Source organism: Cavenderia fasciculata, assembly GCF_000203815.1.
Source record: "Cavenderia fasciculata unplaced genomic scaffold Scf_Dfasci-G-p-12c09.r1-3, whole genome shotgun sequence".
Classification (NCBI taxonomy): Eukaryota; Evosea; class Eumycetozoa; order Acytosteliales; family Cavenderiaceae; genus Cavenderia; species Cavenderia fasciculata.
Window position 1 is genome coordinate 312,914 of NW_004457736.1, and position 25,914 is coordinate 338,827.

General features: G+C 34.3%; 14 protein-coding genes across 14 annotated transcripts; 6 read left to right on the forward strand and 8 right to left on the reverse strand.

Annotated features, from left to right (window-relative positions):
- Window positions 1-90: 90 nt before the first annotated feature.
- Window positions 91-1,172, forward strand: rad1 (exonuclease; the record flags this gene model as incomplete). Its single annotated transcript, XM_004361677.1, has 3 exons — window positions 91-237; window positions 313-572; window positions 674-1,172. 3 exons carry the CDS (start codon window positions 91-93, stop codon window positions 1,170-1,172), a joined length of 906 nt encoding a protein of 301 aa, XP_004361734.1.
- Window positions 1,173-1,318: 146 nt separating this feature from the next.
- DFA_06022 (uncharacterized protein) lies at window positions 1,319-2,013 on the reverse strand (the record flags this gene model as incomplete). The annotated part of the gene is made up of 2 exons (XM_004361678.1): window positions 1,319-1,688; window positions 1,793-2,013. 2 exons carry the CDS (start codon window positions 2,011-2,013, stop codon window positions 1,319-1,321), a joined length of 591 nt encoding a protein of 196 aa, XP_004361735.1.
- A 716-nt stretch (window positions 2,014-2,729) lies between these two features.
- Window positions 2,730-3,253, forward strand: trxC (thioredoxin; the record flags this gene model as incomplete). The annotated part of the gene is made up of 3 exons (XM_004361679.1): window positions 2,730-2,801; window positions 2,895-2,938; window positions 3,040-3,253. The coding sequence occupies 3 exons, from the start codon at window positions 2,730-2,732 to the stop codon at window positions 3,251-3,253; spliced, it is 330 nt and encodes a 109-aa protein (XP_004361736.1).
- An 89-nt stretch (window positions 3,254-3,342) lies between these two features.
- DFA_06024 (uncharacterized protein) lies at window positions 3,343-5,448 on the reverse strand (the record flags this gene model as incomplete). The annotated part of the gene is made up of 5 exons (XM_004361680.1): window positions 3,343-4,239; window positions 4,319-4,562; window positions 4,656-4,978; window positions 5,051-5,139; window positions 5,223-5,448. The coding sequence occupies 5 exons, from the start codon at window positions 5,446-5,448 to the stop codon at window positions 3,343-3,345; spliced, it is 1,779 nt and encodes a 592-aa protein (XP_004361737.1).
- Window positions 5,449-5,729: 281 nt separating this feature from the next.
- On the forward strand, window positions 5,730-6,670 carry rpl24 (S60 ribosomal protein L24; the record flags this gene model as incomplete). Its single annotated transcript, XM_004361681.1, has 4 exons — window positions 5,730-5,734; window positions 6,138-6,159; window positions 6,255-6,502; window positions 6,592-6,670. The coding sequence occupies 4 exons, from the start codon at window positions 5,730-5,732 to the stop codon at window positions 6,668-6,670; spliced, it is 354 nt and encodes a 117-aa protein (XP_004361738.1).
- A 785-nt stretch (window positions 6,671-7,455) lies between these two features.
- rps8 (40S ribosomal protein S8) lies at window positions 7,456-8,794 on the reverse strand (the record flags this gene model as incomplete). The annotated part of the gene is made up of 4 exons (XM_004361682.1): window positions 7,456-7,495; window positions 7,934-8,345; window positions 8,434-8,640; window positions 8,791-8,794. 4 exons carry the CDS (start codon window positions 8,792-8,794, stop codon window positions 7,456-7,458), a joined length of 663 nt encoding a protein of 220 aa, XP_004361739.1.
- A 909-nt stretch (window positions 8,795-9,703) lies between these two features.
- Window positions 9,704-10,426, forward strand: DFA_06027 (uncharacterized protein; the record flags this gene model as incomplete). The annotated part of the gene is made up of 1 exon (XM_004361683.1): window positions 9,704-10,426. The coding sequence occupies one exon, from the start codon at window positions 9,704-9,706 to the stop codon at window positions 10,424-10,426; it is 723 nt and encodes a 240-aa protein (XP_004361740.1).
- Window positions 10,427-10,731: 305 nt separating this feature from the next.
- Window positions 10,732-15,040, reverse strand: DFA_06028 (uncharacterized protein; the record flags this gene model as incomplete). Its single annotated transcript, XM_004361684.1, has 3 exons — window positions 10,732-14,107; window positions 14,208-14,798; window positions 15,018-15,040. 3 exons carry the CDS (start codon window positions 15,038-15,040, stop codon window positions 10,732-10,734), a joined length of 3,990 nt encoding a protein of 1,329 aa, XP_004361741.1.
- Window positions 15,041-15,203: 163 nt separating this feature from the next.
- On the reverse strand, window positions 15,204-15,881 carry DFA_06029 (DUF614 family protein; the record flags this gene model as incomplete). Its single annotated transcript, XM_004361685.1, has 2 exons — window positions 15,204-15,513; window positions 15,865-15,881. The coding sequence occupies 2 exons, from the start codon at window positions 15,879-15,881 to the stop codon at window positions 15,204-15,206; spliced, it is 327 nt and encodes a 108-aa protein (XP_004361742.1).
- A 1,028-nt stretch (window positions 15,882-16,909) lies between these two features.
- On the reverse strand, window positions 16,910-18,345 carry DFA_06030 (cellular retinaldehyde-binding/triple function domain-containing protein; the record flags this gene model as incomplete). The annotated part of the gene is made up of 2 exons (XM_004361686.1): window positions 16,910-17,542; window positions 17,635-18,345. 2 exons carry the CDS (start codon window positions 18,343-18,345, stop codon window positions 16,910-16,912), a joined length of 1,344 nt encoding a protein of 447 aa, XP_004361743.1.
- Window positions 18,346-18,425: 80 nt separating this feature from the next.
- On the forward strand, window positions 18,426-18,965 carry DFA_06031 (uncharacterized protein; the record flags this gene model as incomplete). The annotated part of the gene is made up of 3 exons (XM_004361687.1): window positions 18,426-18,429; window positions 18,640-18,794; window positions 18,870-18,965. 3 exons carry the CDS (start codon window positions 18,426-18,428, stop codon window positions 18,963-18,965), a joined length of 255 nt encoding a protein of 84 aa, XP_004361744.1.
- A 77-nt stretch (window positions 18,966-19,042) lies between these two features.
- On the reverse strand, window positions 19,043-21,141 carry DFA_06032 (Ankyrin repeat-containing protein AKR1; the record flags this gene model as incomplete). The annotated part of the gene is made up of 5 exons (XM_004361688.1): window positions 19,043-19,470; window positions 19,728-19,782; window positions 19,842-19,972; window positions 20,056-20,293; window positions 20,389-21,141. The coding sequence occupies 5 exons, from the start codon at window positions 21,139-21,141 to the stop codon at window positions 19,043-19,045; spliced, it is 1,605 nt and encodes a 534-aa protein (XP_004361745.1).
- A 999-nt stretch (window positions 21,142-22,140) lies between these two features.
- Window positions 22,141-24,363, forward strand: DFA_06033 (uncharacterized protein; the record flags this gene model as incomplete). The annotated part of the gene is made up of 4 exons (XM_004361689.1): window positions 22,141-22,692; window positions 22,788-22,921; window positions 23,010-23,339; window positions 23,442-24,363. 4 exons carry the CDS (start codon window positions 22,141-22,143, stop codon window positions 24,361-24,363), a joined length of 1,938 nt encoding a protein of 645 aa, XP_004361746.1.
- A 266-nt stretch (window positions 24,364-24,629) lies between these two features.
- Window positions 24,630-25,835, reverse strand: DFA_06034 (uncharacterized protein; the record flags this gene model as incomplete). The annotated part of the gene is made up of 1 exon (XM_004361690.1): window positions 24,630-25,835. One exon carries the CDS (start codon window positions 25,833-25,835, stop codon window positions 24,630-24,632), a length of 1,206 nt encoding a protein of 401 aa, XP_004361747.1.
- Between the last annotated feature and the right edge of the window lie 79 nt (window positions 25,836-25,914).

A 25,914-nucleotide genomic window follows, 5' to 3' on the forward strand; every position in this document is an offset into this window, starting at 1 on the left:
GTGTATTGCATTTCATTCATTCGATTAATATTTCAGATAATTACAAATATATATATAACTTTATTAATTAATTAGTCAACAACAACAACAATGTCAGTATACAGTGCACAACAATCAACAGATTCACAACCACCCGAAGCAATATGGGTTGCCAAATCAGATAATGCAAAGACATTAGCTACCATTCTACAAACAATTGTATTTAAACCTGAAGATAGTAAAAAGAAAGATTCTGTTGTATGTATATATAGTTCTTCATTCTTCAAAGAGATTACTTGTTGACACTAACTTTACTATATTCTTTCTCTATAGAATATAACGGTTGAATTTAACGAAGAAGGAATGAAATTTATAGTGGAACATGGTAAAGAATATCAAGCAAGTGTATTCTTTCAATCTAGTTTCTTTAAAACATACAATTACGATCGAAACACTAGAGACTTTTATCGATTCAAATTAAATCTTTCAATGTTGTTGGATTGTTTAAATATCTTTGGCAGTTATCCAGGTCATGATAGACTTGTACCAATTCAATTCTTTTATTGGGATACTCCAACTCCTTTTAATATGATGTATGTCTGACAGACATGAATGAAAACTGATGATGATGATCAAATTTGGTTCAAATCTTTGTTATTAATATCTTTTTTGTTATTTATTACTTTCTTTTTAGTTTGGAAGATAGTGGAGTCAATACAACATGTCAATTTAAGATTATGGATACAGAATCACCAGAGTTTTTCAATTTGGATGATATTCAAAATAACAATGTCGTCATTTCATCTGAACATTTGTTGGATGCATTTGGAACACTTGATTTCAAGAGTCCAGAGATTAGAATTAAACTAGGTTTGAATGAAGGACCAGACAAGGATCTATTGATCTTGTCGAGCACTAGCAGCGAATCCACCTTTATCTCGACGTGTAAACAAAAGCTATTTGACTTTTGTGATTGTAAATATGACCTCGAATTCAACTATGCACTCTCTCACATCCAGCCATGTGTCAAAGCTTTGGCCACTGCCAAATCCACTCGTGTCACGGTAGGTGTCAATGGTCTATTGCGTTTCCAAAATACATTTGTCCATGATGAGAAAAGATTGGTCGTCGAATACTTTATCACTGCTCGACAACATGATAACTATTTTACTGATCATCATATGATGGGTTAAACAAAAAAAAATGAACCTACAAATAATAACAAATAAATAAAAACACCAATTGTAAATAACTTAATAACTCTCTCTCTCTCAAATTTGATTTGTAGACTTACCTAAATTAATAATAATAATATGCGCATAGATAGATCTATCGAGGTTTAGACTGGTGAAATATCACCACTTTGATTTAAAGGTGAATTTGAACCAGTTGATAGATTCGAGTAGCCAGTTCTATTTGATAATAATTTGGGTGATGATAGCATGCTGAGTTGAGGTGGTATGAGGATGGGAGTAGAGTCTAATTCACGTGCTCTAGATAATGGAATATCCATTAGTTCCTTTCTCATGCACAGGTACTCTCCAACGATAGCCATGACAATACAACAAATAATTTGAACGACCCACCAAGAAGCAGTTCTTGGGAATCCAGAAAATGACCATACCAACACCAAATGAATAACCATCACAGTTGCTGCATGATCCAAACATTTCTTTGATCTCTCTACTATATATCTTAAACAAATTGATCTAATAATAAATAAAAAAATAGTAAGTAACAAGATTGTCTATCTCTCTCTCCCTCTTTCTCTTTCTCTTTCTCTCTCTTTCTTTCTCTTCTTTGACTATCATACCCAAATACTGAATTCATCAAGAAAGCTACAATAACAACCCAACCAAATGAATCACTGGTATTGAGAGCATGAAATGAAAACATTTGATCAAGTGATAACGGTGCTAGGAATATAGAGTCTAATATATACAATAAACCAGCCAATATTGCATAGTACAGACATTGTACTGATATGATTTGACCTATAATTAACTTTGGGTCCCAAGTATGTTTATAAAACATTTCTCTCTCTCTCTCTCTTGATATATATTATATATATAATATATATATTATATGATAAATACAACTAACTAGGTGACAGTAGTGAATGGATGAATGAATATTTGAATGATGAATGTTGTTTTCGTTTCATTAATAATACTAGTACAACTCACTCTTGCACTTTGATGATTCACATTTTTCATTCAAAAAATATTAATTAATTAATTTTGGATTATGTTTGGACTCTCTGGGATACAGAACAGAATTGTTTTAAATCAGATTAACAATTAATAACTATGACTTTCCTTCTTTCCCTCCCTAGGTTCATATAGGAAATTCTAGAGTTCCAGAACTATACTATATTACTATATAGTATATATACTATTACTATATTACTCAACTCTAATGTTCATATGAATGAAAAAGTGATCTAGAAGAAGATCTTTTTTGATTGGAAACTGTAATAAATTCAATTCAATTTAAAACAGTTGTTGGGTTGTTGGACAACAGAAGAGTTGTGATAGAATCATCTTGGGATTAAATGGGTGGTGGCCGAAAATGGAAGTTCTTCGACAACAGTTCCACGGCGTTCTTTTTTTTTTTTTTTTTTTTGTACAGTTGTGACGCAGAGAGACACCACCCCACTTTTTATTTATACCTACCTTTTGTTGCTGCTGAAGTTAAAATTACATTCATATTTTTAATCTTTACACATTCATACATATATTAATTGTACAATGAGCTACATCGAACCAAAATCTGCCCAAGAATTCGACTCTGCCATCGAATCTGCCCTCAAAAACGACCCAGTAAGATAGAAAGATAGAGAGAGAAATACAAGTTCATCATGTGATGTTCAATCTTTACTAATAATATTATCCTTTTACTTTACTTTCTTCTAGTACGTCGTCATCTACTACACTGCCACTTGGTGTGGTCCATGCAGGTAAATAATCATGATAGATAAAATGACGATGATGATGAAGATCATCAAAAAAACACAAATAACTAATATATATCATTTATTTACTTTATGGATTATAACAGAGCCATCGCTCCAGTCTTTACCAAGAGCTCCCAAGATAACACCAACGTCAAGTTCTTCAAGGTCGACATTGACCTAACCCAAGAATCACCCAGAGTTGCTACCATCTCCTCTGTTCCAAAGTTTGAATTCTACAAGAGTGGTTCCAAGGTTTCTGAATTTGCTGGTGCCTCTGCTGCCAACCTCAATAAGAGTGTTGCTGATCTCCAAGCCTAAATTAAAATTCAAGGTTGCACAACTTTTTTAAAAACAAAACAAAACACATAAATTAAATCATCAATCAACCAGTTTATTATTTTTTTTTTCTAATAGACTGATAATAACAAACAAACTAAATCCAAAGATTCATTTACGTATCCTATCTTTGAGTTGAGTGGTTCCCATATATTATGGTCTGCCATGTTGCCTATTGTTCCATTTTTGTGTACTCCCAACAACGATGGTTGACCGGTGCTGCCTTGTCCACCATCATCAAATAGTTGATCAATTTTAACTGATCCTTTGTCATCAGTTGCACCTCCAGTACTGGCATTATTAAATAATATTTGTACAATTGATTTCAAACCCAACTTTATAGATTCAACAATCATTAATTGTTTTTCATCCATTTGTTGTTGTTGTTCTGATCCTGGTTCTGCTGGTTGTTGTTGTTGAAATTGATCAAGTGCATGTGATAACATAATTTCAAATGAACCTCCACCTAGTGTAACCCATCCTTGACTAGCATGAATATTCTTGATAGTTGTAATTGCATCGGTGAGTCCACCCATTGCCTCATCCAGAAAGACAGAGTTGGTTCCAGACAACAACACGGTTGCGTATGGACGATGTTTGGGTTGTTCAAATAGTTCAAATTGCTTTTCATCCAATCTGATACGTCGATAACTATTGCAATGGCCATAGAATCTATCCTCGGTGGCTAGGTCCCACAAAGTCGATTGTACAACACCTCCCAGTGATCCAACTAGTCGATTCATGGTTGTCAACTCTACTCTTCCACTAGCAAACATTTCCTGTTCTGCAAATTCCACCGTAGCCACATCACCAATACTCTTTTTTGATAATACAATATCAATCTTTTTTTCATACACTTGATCTAGTTGTTTTAGAAATTGATTCTTTTCAAAATCCATATATTGATTGTATTCTCCAACACTATTCATTTCAATCATTGTATTTTCTTTTTCTTTTTTTAATTCAATCTAGTTTTTTAGAAATGGTTAGGGATATTAATGAATGATTGTATATATATATATTTAGTTTATTTGTTTTGTTACATACATCACTATCTATAAATAATATTTTTGGATTTTCAATGTATTTTGAAAATGATTCTGATCCAGCATAGGAAAATGTTGATTTATATATGATTCCATTGATAACCATACTTGATGAATCTATCTTTTCATTTTGGTTGTTGGCGTTGCTATTGTTGGCAAGATGTTGTAATCCATCAACTTTACCCAATACTTTTAAAATATTAAATTGGTCATTATTTAAACTTGGTCCAATTATTTTAATTAGACTATAATAAATGTATACATTATTTGTTAATATTAACAACCATTGACTGGTATATATATATATATGACACTACTGAATTGAAGTTTAAACTCACTCTTTAATTAATCTTGAAGCAGTATTTGAATAAGTTGATAATACATTTCCAGATAAACTTGTTTTAACAATTGATTCAAATATTTCATTATTATTATTATTATTATCATCATTGATATTAATATTTTTAATATTATTACTCTTGTTATTATTATTATTATTATTTGATTGAATTAATAATAATATAAAATGATTAATATAAACTTTACATTGTTCAATTACTTTAATAATTAATGATGGACTAATATTTAATCTCAACAATTGAATTATATTCTCAAGTATACTATTGGTTAATAATACCAAACTACAAACACCTCCACTATTCTATTTAGTATAGGAGTGATTGTTATTAATATATATTTTAATCAATGAGTTCAACAATCTCTTTGCACATACTTGTCTTTTAAAATTTGATAAAGATTGTAATAGTATATGGTAGATTGGTGATTTATATTCATTTAATGATCTAATAATTGTATATGAATCTTTTTTTTTGAAATGCAATAAATTAATGATCCGACTCCACAATTTTGTTGTTGTTGTTTGTCCCAATCTCTCTTTTCTATACCTTTAGTTAATAATACATCGACAGTTGGTAAAACCACATTGCTCGGTGTATTTGATAGAGTTCCCTTATTATCAATAACATCATAACTATAGTTGACACGTGATATCAACTTTGATTTACCATTTGGTCCATAACCTCCTCTTATGAGGTTGGCAATCGATTCTATAACTCTAAAGTTCTCTTCAAATACATTTGTAATATGATTTGGTAATGGTTTCTTTATCATCGTCTGTATCTTATATATCTATCTATCTATATCTTTATCTAATATCTAATTAATCTTCTTTGTGTCTCTGGTAAATTAAATTTTAATCACCTTAAAAAAACAGTGCCATTGGTCTCACTGCATCATCGAGAGATGAGGTTCGTGCTTTTATTTTTCAAAGAGTCGTCTTTTTTTTTCAATTATTTTTTTTGATTTTTTCGTTTTAGAGTCTTCACATGATTTCTGTCACAGAAATAATTTTTTTTTCTCTTTTCTCTCAATAACGTAAGGGTGCTTAAAAAATGAAGTATGTGTTTCGCAGCAGCCACTTATAAAATTTTAAAAGCAATGATCAACGCACTAACAATACATTATTATTACCTACATTAATTACACTATCACTCACTACTCTATCATTACTATTACTCTTATCATAATACAGGACTGGTATTTGCAACTTTAGTGAGTTCCGTAAGTAATCAAAAACAAATAATTATTTTTTTAGCAATACAGTAAAAGGTAGAATATATAATCTGACTCTTTTTCTATCATCCATACTACTATTTATCATCATCACACAGGTATCTATCCATCAAAGGGAAGAAAGTACGTCCGTGGTGACTCAAAGGTATTATCATTTTTTTTTTATAATTATTGATCAGTAGAGACAGATTATTATTATTATTATTACAACAACTATATATATATAGACAACAACAGGAAGAGATAATAGTAATAATAATAATTAGTAGTCACAGCTGATCACATACGAATGATTGATTTAAACCAAATAACACTAACACATATAAATATATAATATAATATAGGTTTTCAACTTCATCACCAAGAAGGTTGAATCCCTCTTCTTCAGAAAGGTCAACCCAAGAGACATCCGTTGGTCTACCATCTACCGTAGACTCAACAAGGAAACCTCTGTTGAAGTCGTCCACAAGAAGAAGACCAAGAGAACCCAAAAGTTCGAACGTTCCATCCTCGGTGCCTCTTTGGAAGTCATCAAGCAAAAGAGAGAACAAAAGCCAGAATTCAGAGCTGCTCAACGTGAAGCTGCCTTGAGGTAATTATCTTTTTAATGATCACCAAACGTGTGTGTACATTTACTCGTTCGTTTTACTAATGTTTTTTTTATCTTTAAATTACCTATAGAGAAATCAAGGAAAAGAAGAAGGCTGCCACCACCAAGTCTGCCAAGCCAGCTTCCTCCAAGGCTGCTGTCAAGAAGTAAACGTCCCTGTTTATTGTTAATTTCTTTCACCGACCCTTAAATAAACTTGAAAAACTTAAAAAAAATACATCTCTTTACTTCTTTTTTTTTTTATTTCTTTTGAAATTTTCTTTCTTTTGAATGATATTTAATGCTCACTATATCTATTAGCTTATATGAATGTGGCAAGATAATAGACGAATGAAATCAAGACCAGCAATCATTGATTAACGTGACACTAATGTTATCAAAAATACTCATATTCCAATTCCATTTTCTTCTAGAGATACTTGACCATATTTCATATGAGTGGATTCTTGGTCGACACTGTTGGGTTTAATCTCTACTTGCATGTCTGTATCCATTGGCTTGGTGCATAATTATATAATCCAAAACTAATGTTGGATATGAGATTATCTTGGGTGTCGTTCCCCCTTCTTGCAGTTGGATGCCTTGTCACCTCGAGATTTCCTAAAATAAGTCATCCAGCTCAAATTGAGCTTGTTGTTTTTGTATCACTGTTAGGAACTCAGATAATAACTGTACTATATATTTATTTATAAATGGATATCATTCAAATTTGTTTCACATTTGGACTTTTGTAGTCTTTTTATCTTGAGTACAAACATCAAAAAAAGGCAACTTTAATACCATATGATGATCTTTTAAAAAGAAAAAGAAAATGCAAGTAGACTCAATCAATCTACAGGAAATGCAACCCAGAGAGATCCAAGAGATCTTCTTCAACATCAACAACAACAAAATGGAATTACCATGGAAGTAATTATCAGTGAATAAAATTAAGTTTAATCAATATATACGAATACGACGGCAATTGTTTCTAATCTAAAAAATATTAATAATATTTGATTTTAAATGAATCGTGAATTCACGGACATACTCAGAGCAGCATTGATACTCTCAACTACTTTGAATCTCTGCGATCGTAATACAGATTAAAACATGTCCATCGTTTCCAGATTTTAAAACAAAAATCTTGAACCTAGGGACAAAAATTGTCCTAATATCATTTAATAGTGGTGATCAAAGTAATAATGGCAAAGTGGTGTAAAGTAATAATGACAAAGTGTATAATAACTGTTGGGTAAGTAAACTATCTCATCCATCAATTAATAAATTATTCTATCTTGATTAAATATTAGTATCTCACATGAATAATAGTAAAGATGAGTATTATTGAAATAATAAATCGAATGACCAGTAATATATTTGTTTTGTTATAAAGATTGGTTTATTGTTGGGTACCAAGATTAAAAAATTTACTTCTTCTTCTTTTGGATCTTCTTGGCGTAGAAATCTAATTCCTTTCCTTCAAGAATGTAACCATCACACTTTCCGACTTGACCTGGACGTGAGGTGATACGGGCGTAGAAACGACCTTCAGAAGCTTGGGATTCCAAAGTAGCTTCGAGGGTTCTGGTCTTTAATCTCTTGGCGATCTTACGCAAGTGGGAGGCAGACTTCTTGGCTGGTTCAGCAGTCTTGGCGACTTCCTTGACATCCTTGGCGTTCTTCTTCTTGCCCAAGGTGATTCCGTAGTGTTGTTCGTACCATTGCTTGAATGGAGTGCAATCAACAGCAATGATAGCACCTCTGACGAGGGTGTTGGTACGCAACAAATCGTTAGAAGTAGCGTTGTAGACTACGTTGGCGATACGGCACTTTCTGGTGACCTCTGTAAATTTATTAAAGTGATAATAGTGATAGATGATGATTGATTGTTAACAACTGTTCTACTTGATCCTGTACGATATATAACTTACTTTCAGAAGCCCAGGAGAAGTTACCAGTTTCGAGACGGAGAGCTCTGAACTTGAAGTGACCTCCCATGACACGAACCAAACGAACACGTGACTTACCGATGGCAGTCAAGGCTGGTTGACGACCTAAGAAGTACTTACGCTTCTTATAGTTTGGCTTTCTTGCGGCACCGGTATTTCTGTGCTTGTGCAAAGGTTCACGTGTAATACCTATAGTATTTTAGAGAGTTGGTTGGATTGTGATTGTGTGTGGTGATGTGATGATGTGTCATATGTACATGATAGAGTATGGTTTGTTAGTTATGATGATACATAGTTGGTATGTATGATAATGTCTTTTTCATATGCTGTGACATATACCCATTGTAAGTGTGCTATTAAAGGATTAACGAAAAAAAGAGGACGATACGTATCCAAAAAGAGCTCTCCTTGAGCATCCCGGTGAGATGCGCAAAAAAAAACATTTTTTAATCAATATTATAAAAAATCATCTGAAATGAAACGGAAATTTTTGCCTCTCCTTGGGCTCATACAAAAAAGTAGACGACTCGAGTTTCTATTGAGAGATAGTTCCCAAATGAACAGCAAAAGTTAGTTTATATTTATTTCAAACAAGCATAATATAGTATAATATAGTATAATATAGTTGATACAGATAACATGATGATGGTTGAGTTATGTGTCTCGTTGAAACAGATATCCCATCCAATTTAAATTCACCTCTATACGTCACATATCATAACTTGTTTAGAGTGCAATAATGAGAGATAGGAGAGACAAAAGATAGATCGAGATAGACAGAGAATAGATTTATATATTGTATATCGAAATAATGATTTCTTTTTTGAGGGATGATGGGATTGGATGTTGAGCCTGGTTTCTCTCTCTCTCTCTTTCACTCTCACTATATATTTTTCGAAACTATCCACAATTCATTTCTATTTAAATAAAACCATCAAGGTTGGTTGGTTGGTTGGTTGGTTGGTTGGTTGGTTATTATGTATAATGTATTATCAAAGCAAAGATACTATATATATATTTGATTTAAACGTTTGCAGCATGAAAAGATGAAATCTCCACCGAATTATTAAAGATGATTTTAATTCATTTTTTTGTTTTTTAATTTCCCTATTACTTGGGTGTTGTTTGTTTTAACAACATTGTGAGACTTGTTGTTAACAGAATAATTTATTATTAGTATTATTCAACAAAAAAGAGATAGATATATTTATATGCATTTTAGCTAAATAGATACATACTATATATTAAAACTATGGGACATCATTATCACCACCATCACCATCATCACAAGAGATATGGGTGTTCGAATTGTTGCATTGCATTGAATGCTATCTGTTTTATAATCTGTTTGATTGCTGGAGCGGTCATTGTAGCGGTTATTCTCCGACCATCGATGGAGTATACCGACGAGTGGACCAGACACAATTGCACACTCAACTCGTTCTCAATGGACCCATCGTGTCAGTTAAAGTCGACGTGTCAAGAATCAACCAACCAAGTAGTATTCCCATCATATTTCTACGATAATGGACGTCGTTTCCCCTACGAGTATGATACAAGTGACGAGCCAACATCATCGACCGACTCAACAAGCTATGATCCTCATTCGTCAGACAATACATGTCCGGCAACAACACCAACACAATGCTGGACGGGTACTATTAATTTCAGTTATCAACCAACCGACAAGAACGAACCAGAAGTCGATCTTTCACTATATGTCTTTGGCAACTACAAGAGTGCATACTCTTTCACAAACCACTTTGATGGTATCTTTCACTGTTGGTCAGATGTTGGAAACAACACTAGAGTATCGGTACTCCCCATTCCAAAATATTCACCTGGAGGTGCCATTGCGACTGGCGTCCTTTTCTCAATCTCCCTCCTCTGTCTCGTACTATTGGTCATCTTTATTTCTATTCGTTGTCTATGTCGCAAGAATCACGAATATCAACCAATTTATTCAATCTCTTAAACAAAACAAAAGCGCAAACAAGATTGATATCTTATCACACATACACACACAACACAACACATATGCGTGACTATTTTATAATTTATGACCCAACTAGTTAATAAGTAGTACTATCAAGTAATATTTCAAACAAATACACACATACAACCATTTTCCCTCTTCAGACGTAATTTTTTCCAAACCAATAAAAAAAAAAAGTAAATCGAAACACTCCTTGTAAATTCAACCCAAACAATAACAACCAAGTCCATCATCAAAAAGATGAGATTTAAATACTTTAGGTTTAAATAATATTATTTATTTATTTAAAAGAATATAGGTAGATTATTTTCACCACCAGATGGTTGTGGTTTCTTAAAATATTTATATCTTTTTTGTTCAGCCTTTTCATATGATTGTTGTTGTTCCTGTTGTTGTTCAAATTCATCATCTTGTTCATCTTGTTGTTGATCTTCTGATTCGTTGTTGTCAAATTGAGAAACTTCTTCTTCTTGATTATTTAAGAAATAAGTTTCAATGGCAACTCTGACAGTTGGCAAAAGGAATGATGGGTTTTGTTCGACCACTTGTTTCCAAGTAAATGTCTTTACAATGTCGTTATTTACAGTTTGGTTTGCTTTGTTGATTATTTCTATGTGTTCTGGTAGGAATTTACAACCTTCACGACGCATTTGCAAAGCATGGTCAATGACTTGTTGAGGTGTTGGACATGATTTCAAAACGATGGCCATCGTATCCGAGAGATGCGAAATGTTGTGGAAATTCTTTTGGTTGGCGTATCCCATGATGACATCGGTTTTGCCTTGATTGTAGAGTACATTGAGGAGTTCAGACTCAAAGACGAATCGCGATATTTTGGCTGCTCTCAAAAGATCGTTCTTTTTGATTTGCAACCAATGTCCAATACCAAATTCAGTGCCAAGTGGGTAGACCTTGGAGTAGACACGGACAGCCAGTCGAATCGTGTTGTTGTTGATCTCTTGTGGGAATTCATGTGCTCTCTTGTTGAATTCATTGTATGCGGTTTGGTAATGCCCGTTGTTGTAGGCGTCGAGCAAGAGTGAATTGAATATTTCGGTTGGGATGGGTTGGTTTCCACTTTGTATCGTTTGCATATAGTAGTTGGCCAACTCGTGTGTAATCTTTGGTACAATCCCCTTTTCATTGCAGCACTTGTGGAAAAAGGAAATGGTTGGATATGAGATTCGCTTCTTTTTGTGCAGCAGGCTTTGCAACACCTTTTCGGCCAACTCGAGTTCGCCGCGGTGTGCAAGCGAGTAGGCAAGCGAGTTGATGATCAATGCCGAGTTGACAAGCTCGTCGGCATTGGGGTGCTTGACAATGCTAATGACAACGTTGGTTTTGAGCTTGAGTTCAATCGACAAAAGAATCTCGTCGAATCTAGGCACAAGTGTTTGGATGTTGGGATAGTTTTGGATGGTTTGTGTAAAGGCTTTCATGGATTCCTTGCCTCCAGCTTGTGAAACCTCTAAAATGCCTTTAGTGATGAAACCACCTGGTGTGTAGCCTCTATCGAGCATCTTGATGTAAAAGGATTCAGCATTTGTAAAATCCCTTTGTTCAACAAATACCTTGACCATCAAGACATACGATTGTACATCAATGTTGCTATTGCTCTGTTCCTTGATCTTGAACTCTCTAATAGCCTGTAAAATTTGATTGTCCTTTATCAAACCAATCAATCGCAATCTAAATGAATAAGAAGATTGGATGATTAAATCTGCCAATGAAGAGTCTGCTGCGTTGGTCACTGGTACTATTTTTCTAAAGTCGATTTTAATGTCATCATCATCATCGTCTTCATCGTCGAGTCTATGATCCTCTTCTTCCGGTCTGAGAGACTGTGCAATATTTTTAAACAAGTTTGCCTTTTCTTCAAGTTCGATTGCTTCTGCCGACTTTTTTAAATCTCCATCCCTCTTCGATGTGGTTCCTTGTTTTTCGTGTCTTAGTTGAGTTTGCAAGTTGGTAATATTCTCCAAAATCTGACTTATACTAATCTTTTTAGACTTTGACGATGATGTGGTGGGTTGTTGATGTTGTTGTTGTTGTTCAACTGCTGCTGCTGCCATATATTCATCATCTTCTGGTATTTGTTGTTGATCAAGAATACTGTCATCAGTTGCAATATCATACTCTCTATCAATGACCAATGGAAGAGGGTTATAAAGTTTCTTGAAATGTCTGCGATAACGGTCAATCTCGGAATGGTCGAGTTTAAGGTTATAGTCGGTTAGTTTTTGGAACCAATAGTCTGTGTGTGGCTCCTCTTGACGAGCCTTGTGATAGGCAATGAAAAAGTAGAATGGATAGGGCGACAAATAGTCGGATATGTTCATACGCAACTCGAGCCACTCGAGTGCACCTTCATAGTCGTCCATCAAGAGCGACTCTTGTACGCACAAATCCAATGTACGGTACTTAAAGTTGGGTTGGAGCTTGTGAAGTTTGCTGACAAGGTGTTTGAGACGATGCTCGTTGTTGTGTTTGTTAAAGATGAGTACCGATGCAAAAGAGGATGGCGACAAGATGTTGTTTTGGGCAATCAACTTTTCAAGACGATAGACAACCTTGAACTTGCCATGACGCAGATAGATACGTGTGAGGATGTTGAGCAGACGTTCGTTGGGGTGGACGTTACAACGAAGCATCTCGCGGAAATACTTGGTGCAGAGTTCGAGGTCGTTGACAACGACGGCCGAGGTGATGAGCGGCTCAAATGTCTCGAGTGTCGGTTCAAACTGCTTGGCCAACGATTGATAGATCTTTTCGCAGGTTGATGCATCACGGTTGTACGAGAATGCCCAAATGACAGAGTTGTAAATCTCCAACGTGTAGAGCTGATTCTTTTCCAAATGCATCATCATCTCTTCGACTTGATCGTATTTCTGGCCAAACAACAGTACTTGGAGCAGCTGACCGAGGACGTGTGACGACACACTAATCTCTGGTTTGGATTTGTTGGCAAAACGGAAAAAGTCAATTGCAGCATTGGCATCCATAACATCGGCAGCCGTTCTAATGATTGCAGCCACTGTACGCATATCTGGGTCGATACCCAATCCAATCATTTCACTCCAATACTTTCGAACCAAATCAAAACGAACCAACGCCGTCAATCCAACCAACAGAGAATGATAGGTGGCCTGAGACGGCTGTCCCTGCGCAGCCTTTATCTTGCTATAATATGACAATGCTCGGCTAGTATCGTTTAAAAAGCAAAGCGATGAATGGAGAAGCATCGCATTGATAGATTCATCAATCTCGTCTTCAAACTGTGTCTCCAATTCGCGAATGAGTCGTTCGAGTCTCTTGGGTGGAAATGTAGAATCTTTCATCTTGAGAATATGTGTAACGATATTATACTCGATACCCAATCGTTCCATCTCTGCAAATGTCAACCTTACATTTTTAAACAACATGTTCTCGCTATAGTAGGCCAAAAGTGTATTGTAAGTGTCAATGTTTGCTTTGGCACTCTTTTTCATCTCATGATTGACTTTGGAGAAATGATATTGTTTGAATCGTCGGAAATACTCTAAAAAGAAATTAAATATCTCTGTCTTTTGACATCCCTTTTCCGTAAACCAATTGAATACTTTAAACATTACATCTGGATCTTGATAATAAACTGGCATTAATCTAATTGCATCAAGTATCCTATAAATAGAAAAAAATAAATGTTAGGTGTCGTCTGTCTTGATGTATACATCAATCCCCAAAGATCTCTCTCTCTCTCTCGTTTATATATATAACATACGAAGTGAAATCATTAAAACTTTTAAATTGAGCATTCAATTGTTGATGTAATTCTTTGGTTGAAAGGGTAGAAAAGGGAGATTGACCAGACATTAGAGAATCTCTGACTTGTCTTTCAATCTCTTTTTGACGTTGTTGGTGTTGTGGTACTAGTTCTTCGTCGCCAGCTCCTTGTCTAGAGTCAAACAACTCTTGTTCAAATTCGATAATGTTTTGAATCATTGGATAGGGTTGGTAATTGGGCATAACAATCGGTGACTTGATCTCTATGATAAACTTGGCCAAACTTTCAAACAATTGTGTTTGTTCTTCTGTTACTCTTGAACTTGGTGTTGTTGGTGACGTAGTTGATGACGACGACGATGATGATGATGATGTAGAATTATTCTTTTTCTTATCTATAGTTTGATCATCTTTTTCTTTAAATTCTTGACTTTCATATGATTGTTGTTGTTGTTGTTGTTTTCCTCTATTATAATTTCTAGTCAGCGTTGATGTTGATGCAGATCTGAATAACAGTGATGATGATGATGATGATGATGATACTATAGTAGAAGATGTTGATAAAGTTGTAGTATATTTGAAATCATTGCTACATTTACAACTAGTAATAGACTTGTTGTTGTTGTTGTTGAAGTGCAAGTGCCTATTGCCCAAACAATGATAGTAGTTTGACCAATTGACTATAGTACCTGTCAATCTCTTTGTAGAGGTTGATAATAAGTGATTCATCAGGTGGGATCTATATCACTTTGTTATAATGCTTGCATACAATCAAACAAATGAATCCTCACCAGTTTAAGATCTCAACTTTTCGTCTTCTTCATTTAGCATTTACTTTTTCAAAAAAAAAAAAAAAGACGATCAAAACAACCAAACAAAAACATAATGCAAGTACAAACGGATAGATAGATCTATCTGAAATCTTATCATATCTTTTTATATATTTTAAAATATAAACAAATTCTGCTTTTTATTGTAGAAGAAAATTGAACGCTTAAGCCATGAAAAGACCAGATGGCTTCTCACCCTTGGATTGGAGTTGACGGGTGTGTTGGGCGACGACACAGAGAGTGCAACAGAGGGAGGCAAGGATGTTCATGACGATGGATTCATCAATACCGTGCTTTTCGGTGATCATGTATCTGACGTGACAGACAGTGCATGGGAAAAGGAAGGTGGTGCAGAGACAATCAATGAGTTCGCATTGACGACCTTCAATGGTAGCTCTTTGTTGCATCAATTGGAGTTGTGGCCATAAGTATGAAATGCAGCATACGTGAGTATCTTCGCAGCAGTCGCAGAGTCTAAATTATAAAAATAGATTAGAAAAAAAAGACAAAAAAAGATTAGTTCACTGTTGGATCAGGATCACATAACACACAGCATGCTAACACATGTGTTTAACGATCTACGCTTTTTTACAAAAAGGTGTAGAAACCGTCATCCGTCATCACGCATTACTACTAATAACTATAATAGACTATAGATCATAGTTTCAGTGAATGGCGATAAAGAAAGAGAGAAAAAGACATACCCGTGTTCTAAAAGTAAGCAAAAAAAGAGAGAGAAAAGAAAAGAAGGGGTTAGAATATTGTGCAATAGGGAATATTATAAGGTGTCTAGACACTATTGTGAGTGGCTAATAATATTATAACTTACCCCAGTTGGTCATTTTTAAATATAATTATTATAAGATAATGTGAGTTACAACGATTATAAATAAATAGAGGTTTTTGATCAAAGGCAGAGAGGTTTGGTCGAGAGTGTGACGCTATTCACAAAAAAGAATTTAAAAAAAAAAAAAAAAAACTTTTTCCAAAAAAATCAGCTGATGTGTGCAAGGTACGACCCTTTAGGAAAAAAAACTGTGAGCCCGGATATTTTCGAAATTCTCTGCAGTGGATGACCAAGATATTGACAGGGGGATGCGCGACCTTATAGGCAGCTCCAAAACAGCCCCTTGAAACAAGAGACACGCAAGCACTTTTTCGTGATTTTTTTTAAATTTCAGGATTGGGGATATTTTTTTTCGATAATTTTCTCTATTCCTGATTGATTGAGGATGTTTTGTCCCTTATTCATCATCGAGAGTATTACCAACCTTGAGAGCTCAAGATGATAGTAGGAAAATGACGTTGGGCCACACTCAAAGCAAGACCAAGAAGAAGTATTCGGTTGTAGGATAGTTTGTAAACACTATTTCCTTGTTCCACTAAAAAATATACCAGAGAGAAAGAACAATTTCTTTTCTCTCTATAGTTGAGACAAAGAGCTAGGTCGAAAACGTCTTATGAAAATATTGGGCTGGATCGGTAGATCAAAACCCCCACACCCAGAATACGGGGAGGCGCCAATTAACCAAACCGTTTGGCGCCAAACCCACAAAACCGATCATCAAAAAGCGATAGTCGTTAGGGATGAAGCCCAAAGACGAAAGTGTTGTTTGTAAAGGGTTGGGTTATCCGAAAAATTTGTTTCAATGAACACTACCAAAAAAGTATCGGAGATGTTAGGTAAGGAGAGGATATTAATAGATTTGTCCAATCAGAATTTCTGACTACAACTACTTGAAATTTAAATTACTTTTGGTATGAAGAGAGAATTGATAGTCTTAAAAAGTGGATCAATGAAATTAGAATTGAATTTCTCTTCTTTTTATACAATATTATAACTAACTAACTTTTAAAATTTCTTACAAGTTTATTCGTCGATTTGGTCGTGATCAGGTGATGTTGTGGTGGTAGTAGCATCAACTGTTTCTTCTTGTTTTTTATCGTCCACCGTAGGTTCCAAAGTTGTTGTAGCAGTAGAAGAACCAACTTGATTTAAGATTGGCACAGTGGTTGGAGTAGGAGTTGGAATGGCAGCTGATTTAACAGCTATCTTGTAATGAACCAATTTTTGTTTAAACATGGAGTGGTTATTATCAAATATGAACAAATATTTGGCATCACGGACAGTTGTAAATTCACCAGCATTGAATTCATGAACTGTTCTATCAAGTGCTGGTTGGTAGTTGTTTTTGTTATTATTATTATTATTATCACCATCACCTGATGATGATGATGATGATGATGGAGAATTATCTATTACAATACTAAATCCAATATCATTAGATTCTGTTGTAAATTCCCAAGACACTGTAGTACCAGGTAAAAGTGTACCAAGATTAATCTTGTGTGATTCCTTGGATTTTAAAGTAACTGATTGTACTTTATCTTGTTCATTATCACCCTTGGTGGTGGTGGCGGCGGTAGTGTCTTCTATGTTGTTGCCATCTTGTTGAATATTATTTAATCCACCATATTTAGCTGGCAGCTTTGTAATATCAATCTATAAATATATATTTATCAATTTTAGTTAGTTATACAATACATTGATTATTAATATATTATATATATATTTGTTTTACTACTACTACATACATTTTCTAATAAATGATGACGATAAGAATTACTATCACAAACAACAAACTTCTTTTTAGTTCTTTCAGATGTAAATAGATTAACTAGACGTTCAAAGAACCAAGGGATGTTTATGAAATATTTGACGGCTAGGATCTCTGGATAGTTGTCTTGCAAGAGTTGGATGGTTTGTTTGGATGCTTGTTTGGTACGAGAGTCCATGCTAAAGAGTGATACATCTTTATAGTCGTGTACTACCAACATCTGACTCTCTTTCCATCCATTCTCTGCCAATGATTTGATGGATGTTTCCATCTGACTCACCTTCCAACGAAGAAACGTTGAAACGTCACCATTGGCAAATATCTTGTTGACATCGATATTGCAGTAGTAGTTGTACATGACAGGTCTTCCCAACCGATCTACACCAATACTACCGATATTGTCATACTCTGGGAACTGTTCATTGACTAGATTATCAACATTAAACTCTTTTCTCCACACAAATGTATTGTACAGCATCGTCTGTGCACAATCCAATTTAAAATCTCTTGCCCTTAGAAACTTGATCAATATCATATCACGAAGAGGTGATTCTACTTCCAAATTGATATGCCATAGTTCTAATTGACTAGCTAGTCCCAACTTTTCCTTCCATTCTTTTGCATTCTGATCAATAAATACTCTAAAGTCTGCTAATATTCTTGTTTGTTCTATTGATAAATCTGTCATTTTTTCTCTGTTATGTTAACCACTCTATCTATCTCTATCTATCTATCTATCTAACTATATCTCTATCTATATGTATAACAATGAGTAAGTATATAATAATGTGTTTTGTAATATGTTTTCAAAAGTTGATGAAAAGGGGGGTGTGTTGGTTTCAATGAGTGTTGAGGGATGAATTTTCATTGTGTTCAAAATTAGGCGTCATAAAGACAAGAACTTAATCAAAGTGTCTAAAACCAAATAATAAAAAGTTTAAACCAACTATGAAATCTATTTATTTATATCTTTATTGTTTAGTAGTAATAGTATTTATTTTTCCGTATATTGGAGCACAATCATTGGATGGTTGTGATAATTTCTGTTTGTCGATTTTTCGTTCTAATACATTCAAATGCCAAAGTGACCCAATATCCGTAGTAATGTGTGATGTTCATGCCAAAGATCATTACAAAGTAAGACTATATTAAAAAAAGAAATAATAATATATACTAATATTTAATTAATTAATTATTATTATTATTATTTAGATTTGTTTAATTAAATGTCAAATTACATTCCCACCAGAAACTATGGTTCCATCAACCACAAATTTAAATTTATATCAACCAAGTATATTTGATTAAAGATTTAATAAATAAATATATAAATATTTGAGATATTATTATAGTTGTTAGTTTGTTTATTTATTTATTTAATTATTTTAGAAATCAATTACTTTATGATTATAGTATCTAAACCATTTACTACTTTCATAAAGGAATTCACGAACATTTTCACGATATGAACCTCTGTCATATTTGTTTATACGTTTGGTATTACCACCGTGTGAATGGCCATGATCACCTGATTGACTATTGCTATTAGTACCGTTGTTGTTGTTGTTATTTGCTCCATCTTGTTGACCATGTGCATGTTTGCATTTACCTCCACCTTCTGGACGCATATATTCAAACATGGTAATATTGGTTAAAACACCTCTGACTTGGGTGTACAATAAATTACCAATCCATCCCATAATAATTGTTTCATAGATCATATAAATAAGTAATCCCTTGTTAATATCGTAATGGTAACTAATCCATGATCCAAATGAACTAATAGATGGTGATTCTTCATCCAATGATAAATCTAAAAAAAAATAAAGAAAAAGAGAGAAAATTAATAACATATAATAAAGTCTTTTTTTTTTTTTGATACAATACATTTAAAGTTAAATATCATACTTATAGTATAAGAAACAGAAAATAATATTAATAAAGTAATAAATGATGAATGGTTTCCAACTCCAACGCAATTGTTGATCCAGCCGCAATGATGGTCGAATCTGGCAACACATCTTTTACATGTTCTGCAGTGACGCGCTCTCAATGGTTTGTTAATTAAACAAGTTGAACAAACATCTGGTAATTTGGTTTCATTTTCAACAGATGAAATAAAATCCTATAATTCAAATATATTAATATAATTAATATTCATTAATACTATATGAAACTACATACTTTGGCATCTTGATTGGCAGATGAAGGAGAAATAGATCCAGGATCAGAGAAAAAGCATTTAAAAGCATAGTAATAATATGAAAGTAAACAACATATTGTTATGGTATGAGTGAAAATTGCATTTGGAAAAGCTAAAAATTGAAGAAGAAATCATGATTAATATTAATATTGATTGATTGATTAGTTGATTGATTGAAAATAAAAAATTACATACCTTGCATAATATACTTTAAATAAAATATGAGCCAAGTTGTAAAAGAACTTAACATCCAAGTGGGAAGTAATGGGTTACGAGTATATGGTAGTACAATTGGTTCGACGATTAATTTACAAAAGCCAACAACAATGCCAAATGCAAGTATCGATAAAATAAATCTAAAGTAATACAATGAGAATGCAAAACTACAATAAATAGCAATTGATGTTAATACCCATAATATATTATATTGAAGCTAAATAAACAAAGGGTTGTAAAGGGAAACAAAGGATTAGTTAGTCTATTTTGTTTTTGATGTCTCTATTCAATTCATTTCAATATGATACATACAGCACCCATTTTACGGAATGGATGAAAAGGATAGATTTGTAGGTTACGAGAGAGATAGATATGATTTTGTTGACGAGCCAACTCGGTTGGTGTCATGCCTTCATTGTCTTTTTGGTTGAGATTGGATCCAAAGTCGCAGAGGGCCTTGGCGGCATCGTTGTGACCCTTGTAGGCCGCCCAGTGAAGTGGATTGCGACCATACGAGTCGACTGCGTAGATGTCGGCACCCTTGTTGACGAGATAGAGGAGGATGTGGACATGTCCCTGATAGGACGCCCAATGAAGCGCTGTTTGTCCTAGATGGTCCGACGAACTGACAGGAACGCACACACGTTCCACGAGGTATCGTGTGATGTTGATCTCGTCGTACTGTGTCGAATGCACTAGCGAGTTGTAGCCACGTTTATCGACTTGCAGTGGGTCGCCACCGCTGTTGACCATAGTCTTGACAACATAGGCGTCGCCGCCGATGCATGCCCAGTGTAGGGGTGTCTGCGACTCGTCCGAGTTGGCCAAGTTGGGGTTGGCACCCATCGACAACAAGTACTTTACAATATCGTGGTGCTTCTTGTAGGCCGCCCAGTGCAGCGGGGTGTTACCATTTTCATCGGTCACATTAATCAATGGTCCAATCTCCAAATTAGGGTTCTGCAAACGCATCTTTTCAACGTATGCAATACATTCTCTGAGTTGTCCAAATTTACATGCATCTACCAAATTAAAGTTTGGTGAATCTACAATAGATGATGACATCTCTTTCTATCTATCTGTGTATGTATATCGTGATCTTGATCTTTCCTATCTATTCTCTTTTAGATCTATCTATATATCTAAATATATATATATATATAAATATTGATGTAGGAGTAGTGGAGATATATCTATCTCTTATCTACACGACAACAAACAACAACAACAGCAAACAACAAAAGTTATTTATAACAATGAATTTGTAAATAGGTCGAGGATGGATAGTGAAAAAGAAAAAAGATTGTTATTTCAAACAAACGTCATGAAGCGACCGTTGCTATGGACAGCTGCTTGTGAAAAACAAGGTTTTTGATTTTTGAGGATCTGATGATTCACAACAACAACATAGGAAAAGATATTATTTCTATTTTCATTCATTCAAGATCATAGTATTAAAAAACCAAAAGAGATAAATCAAATCATATTTATTATTATTATCTATCTATCTTTAAATAAACGAAATGTTTTGAAAAGAGAATAGACACGTCGAGAGGAGGAATAGAAAATAATAATATAAAAAAAAAAAAGAAATGCAACCAACTACTTTTTCATTAAAAAGGAAAGCTAAAAAGGGAAATTAACAATTTAATATTAAATTCACCCACCTAATTCATGGACAATGGAGGGTGGGTTTTAAGCAGCGGCAGTGCTATCAAGTAGAGAGCTCTACCTATTTTACACATACATCTCTAGTTATTTTTACAGTACATAGAATAGAATCAAAAGTGGTTATCATTGTCTCTGAAATTTTAATTATCTATCTCCTATCACACACACACACTACACTCACTCCTCTCGACTATTCACGCCCGTCAAACTAATAATTTATTGTTTCGTGTTTTTTCCAAAAGGTCACTCAAAGCCAGAGAGTAAATTAATAATTATTAAATATATATTTATACAATTCTATCTATCTATACCCATCAAAAGAAAGAAGAAGAAGAAGAAGAAGAAGAAGAAGAAAACTAGATAGATAGAAATATTCAAACTATTATTTAAAAAATGGATAAAAATAATAATAATAATAATAATAACAACAATAATAACAATGGTAATAATAATACAAGTAACAATATAAATATTATAAATAGAAATAATTCAAACAACAATAATAATGTCAACAATAATATATTAAATTCACCAAAATTAAAGAGTCCATTTTTACACCAATCATTGGATAGAATAACCAAATCACCAACACTATCTAGACAAATACCAAATGAACATGCACTTCATAATAGCACAAATACAATGATTTCATCACCAATCCAACAAAGTGTACCCCCTGGATTCAATACTCCTTCCCCTTTGAGAAAATCACAACAAAGAAGAGGTAGTTTTTCTTCAGTGTTGCGTAGAAGTTCAATTGTATCATTGCAAAGAAGAGGTTCAAAGGATCTATCTGGATCAATCGATGGTGATGAAAGACTATCAAAGTATATTCAAAATCTTAGCATGACCGACGATACTAGTAGTTGTTTTTCAGATTATGGATCTGAAGTTGATATTGCCGATTATGATCCAAACGATTGGTTCTTACAAGAAAATAGTGAAGTAATTATCACAAACAAATCATATCCAAATAATAATAATCGTAATAATATATTGGTTTACTAAATAGAAATATATATTATTTTATTATTTAATAGGAAGAGGATGAACCATTATTCTCAATATTAGAGAAACCACAAATTGAAAACAAAATTAAAGATATGGCTGAAACTTTGGCTAGTCAAATTGATCTATGTAGAGGTAGAGCTATATTATTATTAGAATTCTTTAGGTAAATATTATAATTATTAATTATTAATAATATATCTATACAAATTTGATTTAATATAATATATTAATATTTGTTTGTTTTTTTTTAGATGGGATGTTGATAGAATTTTATCATGTTATTTTGATGATACAGACAAGTATTGTTCAAAGGCAGGTATTCAATTGAATAGAATTGAACCAAGATTTAGAAATGGAGAATCATGTTTAATTTGCTTTGAACCTCATGCAGTTAGTGATTACTATCCATTGGCTTGTGGTCATGGTCCCTATTGCAAGAGTTGTTGGAAGACCTATCTACATGAAGAGTTGATTACTACTGGCACTGAAATCATTCACAGTCGATGTATTTCACCTGATTGTAATTGTAAATTAACAATAGAAGATTGGGAGAAATTAGCTTCTGATAGAGATTTTCATAGGTATGAATTGAAAGATAGAGTAGATAGTTGTTTGTTTGTTTGTTTACATCTCTTTTTTTAACTTTGATTTTTTCTTTTTCTTTCTATTTATTTATTATTTAGATATTGGTATTTTATAACAAAAGATTATGTTAATAATGATAAACATTTGGTATTTTGTCCAAATCCTCAATGTGGTAATGCAGTAAAGTATCATGGTGTTGGAAGACCGAGTGATGTGGTTGAGTGTCACTGTGGCATTCGATTCTGTTTCTCGTGTGGCAGTGAGAAGCATAACCCTGTCAGCTGTGCACAATTGACCGAATGGAAATCAAAGAATACAAACGATCAAGAAAGCATTAAATTGATCATGTCGACTTGCAAACCATGCTATCATTGTGGTATGCCAACCGAACGTATACAAGGTTGCAATCATATGGTGTGTCGCAAGGAACAGGGTGGATGCGGTGGAGAATGGTGTTGGATGTGTCGCGGTGATTGGAAATCTCATGGTCAGCATACCGGTGGTTTCTATTCTTGCAACAAGTATGAAAGCAGCGATGCGAAAAAGACGGATGACTCTGGAGTCAATGTCCGTCAAGAAAGTGAACGTTTCCTTCATTACTTTAATCGTTACTTTAATCATGACATGTTGATGAAACAAGCTATACGTATGAAAGAGGAACGTGAGATTGACGACAAGATGAATCAGTACCGTGAGCTGACCAACCTCAGCCCCGACTTTTTAATGGAGGCTTTGGATCTATTGATCGAGTGTCGTCGTATTCTCAAATACACCTATGTCTTTGGTTACTATCTCTCAGACAATGTTCCCGGAAAGGTATTCTTTGAGTACCAACAGGCCAATGCTGAAGGTATCACTGAACTCTTGTCAGAGGGTGTCTACATCAACGTTGCTCTTGTTCACGCCGAAGACATGAAGAATAGAATTCGTGTCACCAAGAAATATATCACCAATCTTGTCACTAGTATCGAAGAAGGTCTAGGATTAGATAATTGTATGGGTTTAAAACCTCAAGAATAAATCAAATATAAATAAATTAAAATAAAATATAAAATGTAACAACAGTTTCAGTTAGTAAATAATGATTGTAAGTTTAATAAAAAAAAAAAATAGGCTGATTGTTTTTCTATCTTTTTTTTTTTTTTTTGTTTGTTTTGTTTGATACAAGTTGTAGTTTTAAATGTTTTTATTTATACATAAATAAATTATACATATTGGTTGGAATGATTACTTTCTCTCTTTCTCTTTTTTTTTTTTTTTTCTTTCTTTTTTTTTTTTTAGCCATTCTAAACAAACTTTGGTTTTGTTGAATGATCGGTTGGTTGTTGCTTATTATTATTATTATTAACTACTGGTTTTAATTGTTGAAGTGATCCAGGAGGTGGAGGTGGCATTCTACCTGCTCCCAATCGAGAAGGGATAGAATGAGATAACAAATTAACTTTACTTTGGGACATTGTAGATGAAGAAGTGGATGTGGAAGTAGCAGCATTGTTGGAACAGTTGGTGTTGGAGTTGGAGTTGGTGTTGGTGGTATTTGATGAACTAGTTGGAATAGTCAAAGGTGGTGGGGGTGGCATGCCAGTTGAACTTTTACTTAGACCTGATTTTAAGGGTTGTTGGAATGCACCACCACCCAAGCTATTGAATTGACTGTTGCTGTTGATTTGGTTGAGTGCTTTAACAAGATTATGGGCACTGGAGTTCTGGACTCCACCACTGGTACCAGCAAGAGGCATGGATGGAGAGCTTTCACTTTTACTAATGGGACGCTTGTAATGAGGTGGAGTTGGTTTTTTGGGTTGCGCATGATCGTTGGTAGTGATGTTGATGTTGGTTGGTGAATGACTTCTTGGTGAATGTTTATCTTGTGGTGGTCGAAGTGAGTGGGTGCCATTGTTATTGTTGTTAATATTGTGGATAAGAGGGGGTGGAGGAGGAAGGGTGAGAGATGAAAAATCTTGATGATTATTTCCATTGGCAAGTTGAGTATGAAGTGGTGGAGGTGGAGGTGGTAGGAATGATAATGGTGAATGGTTGCGTGGTGGTAAGGGAGGTTTGGATTTTTGAATGTCATCATTGCATGGAGGAGATGGCGTGCCCGACCGAGGTGTGCTGTGGTTGGGTGTATTGCTGTCACTCGAGGGACTGGATCTTGGTGGAACAGGTGGTCGTGAACTGATGATAGCAGAGGTGGTAGAGGAGGTTATTTCAGCCACTATATTGTAATCGTCCTTGTCCTCGATCGCCGAGAATGTGATTGACGAGATCGTCGGCGGCATCTTTTTGGCACTGCCCTTCATCTCATCGTTGGTCATGAATGATGGCACTGAAGAAGCGCGAGAGAAATTGTTAGAGTTTGTGGATTTACAAGAGGTGATGGGGCGTGATGAAATGGTGGGGGTCGTAGTGGTAGATGAGATGGAAGTGGAGGATGAGGAAGAGGTCATAAGATTTAAGTTGAGATTGGTGCTGCTGGTTGAAAGACTCATTGTACAGGAATTGGTCAGAGGGGAGGTCATCCCAGGTGACATAAACATGGGTGGTGAAAGAAGGGATGGTGGCGGCGAA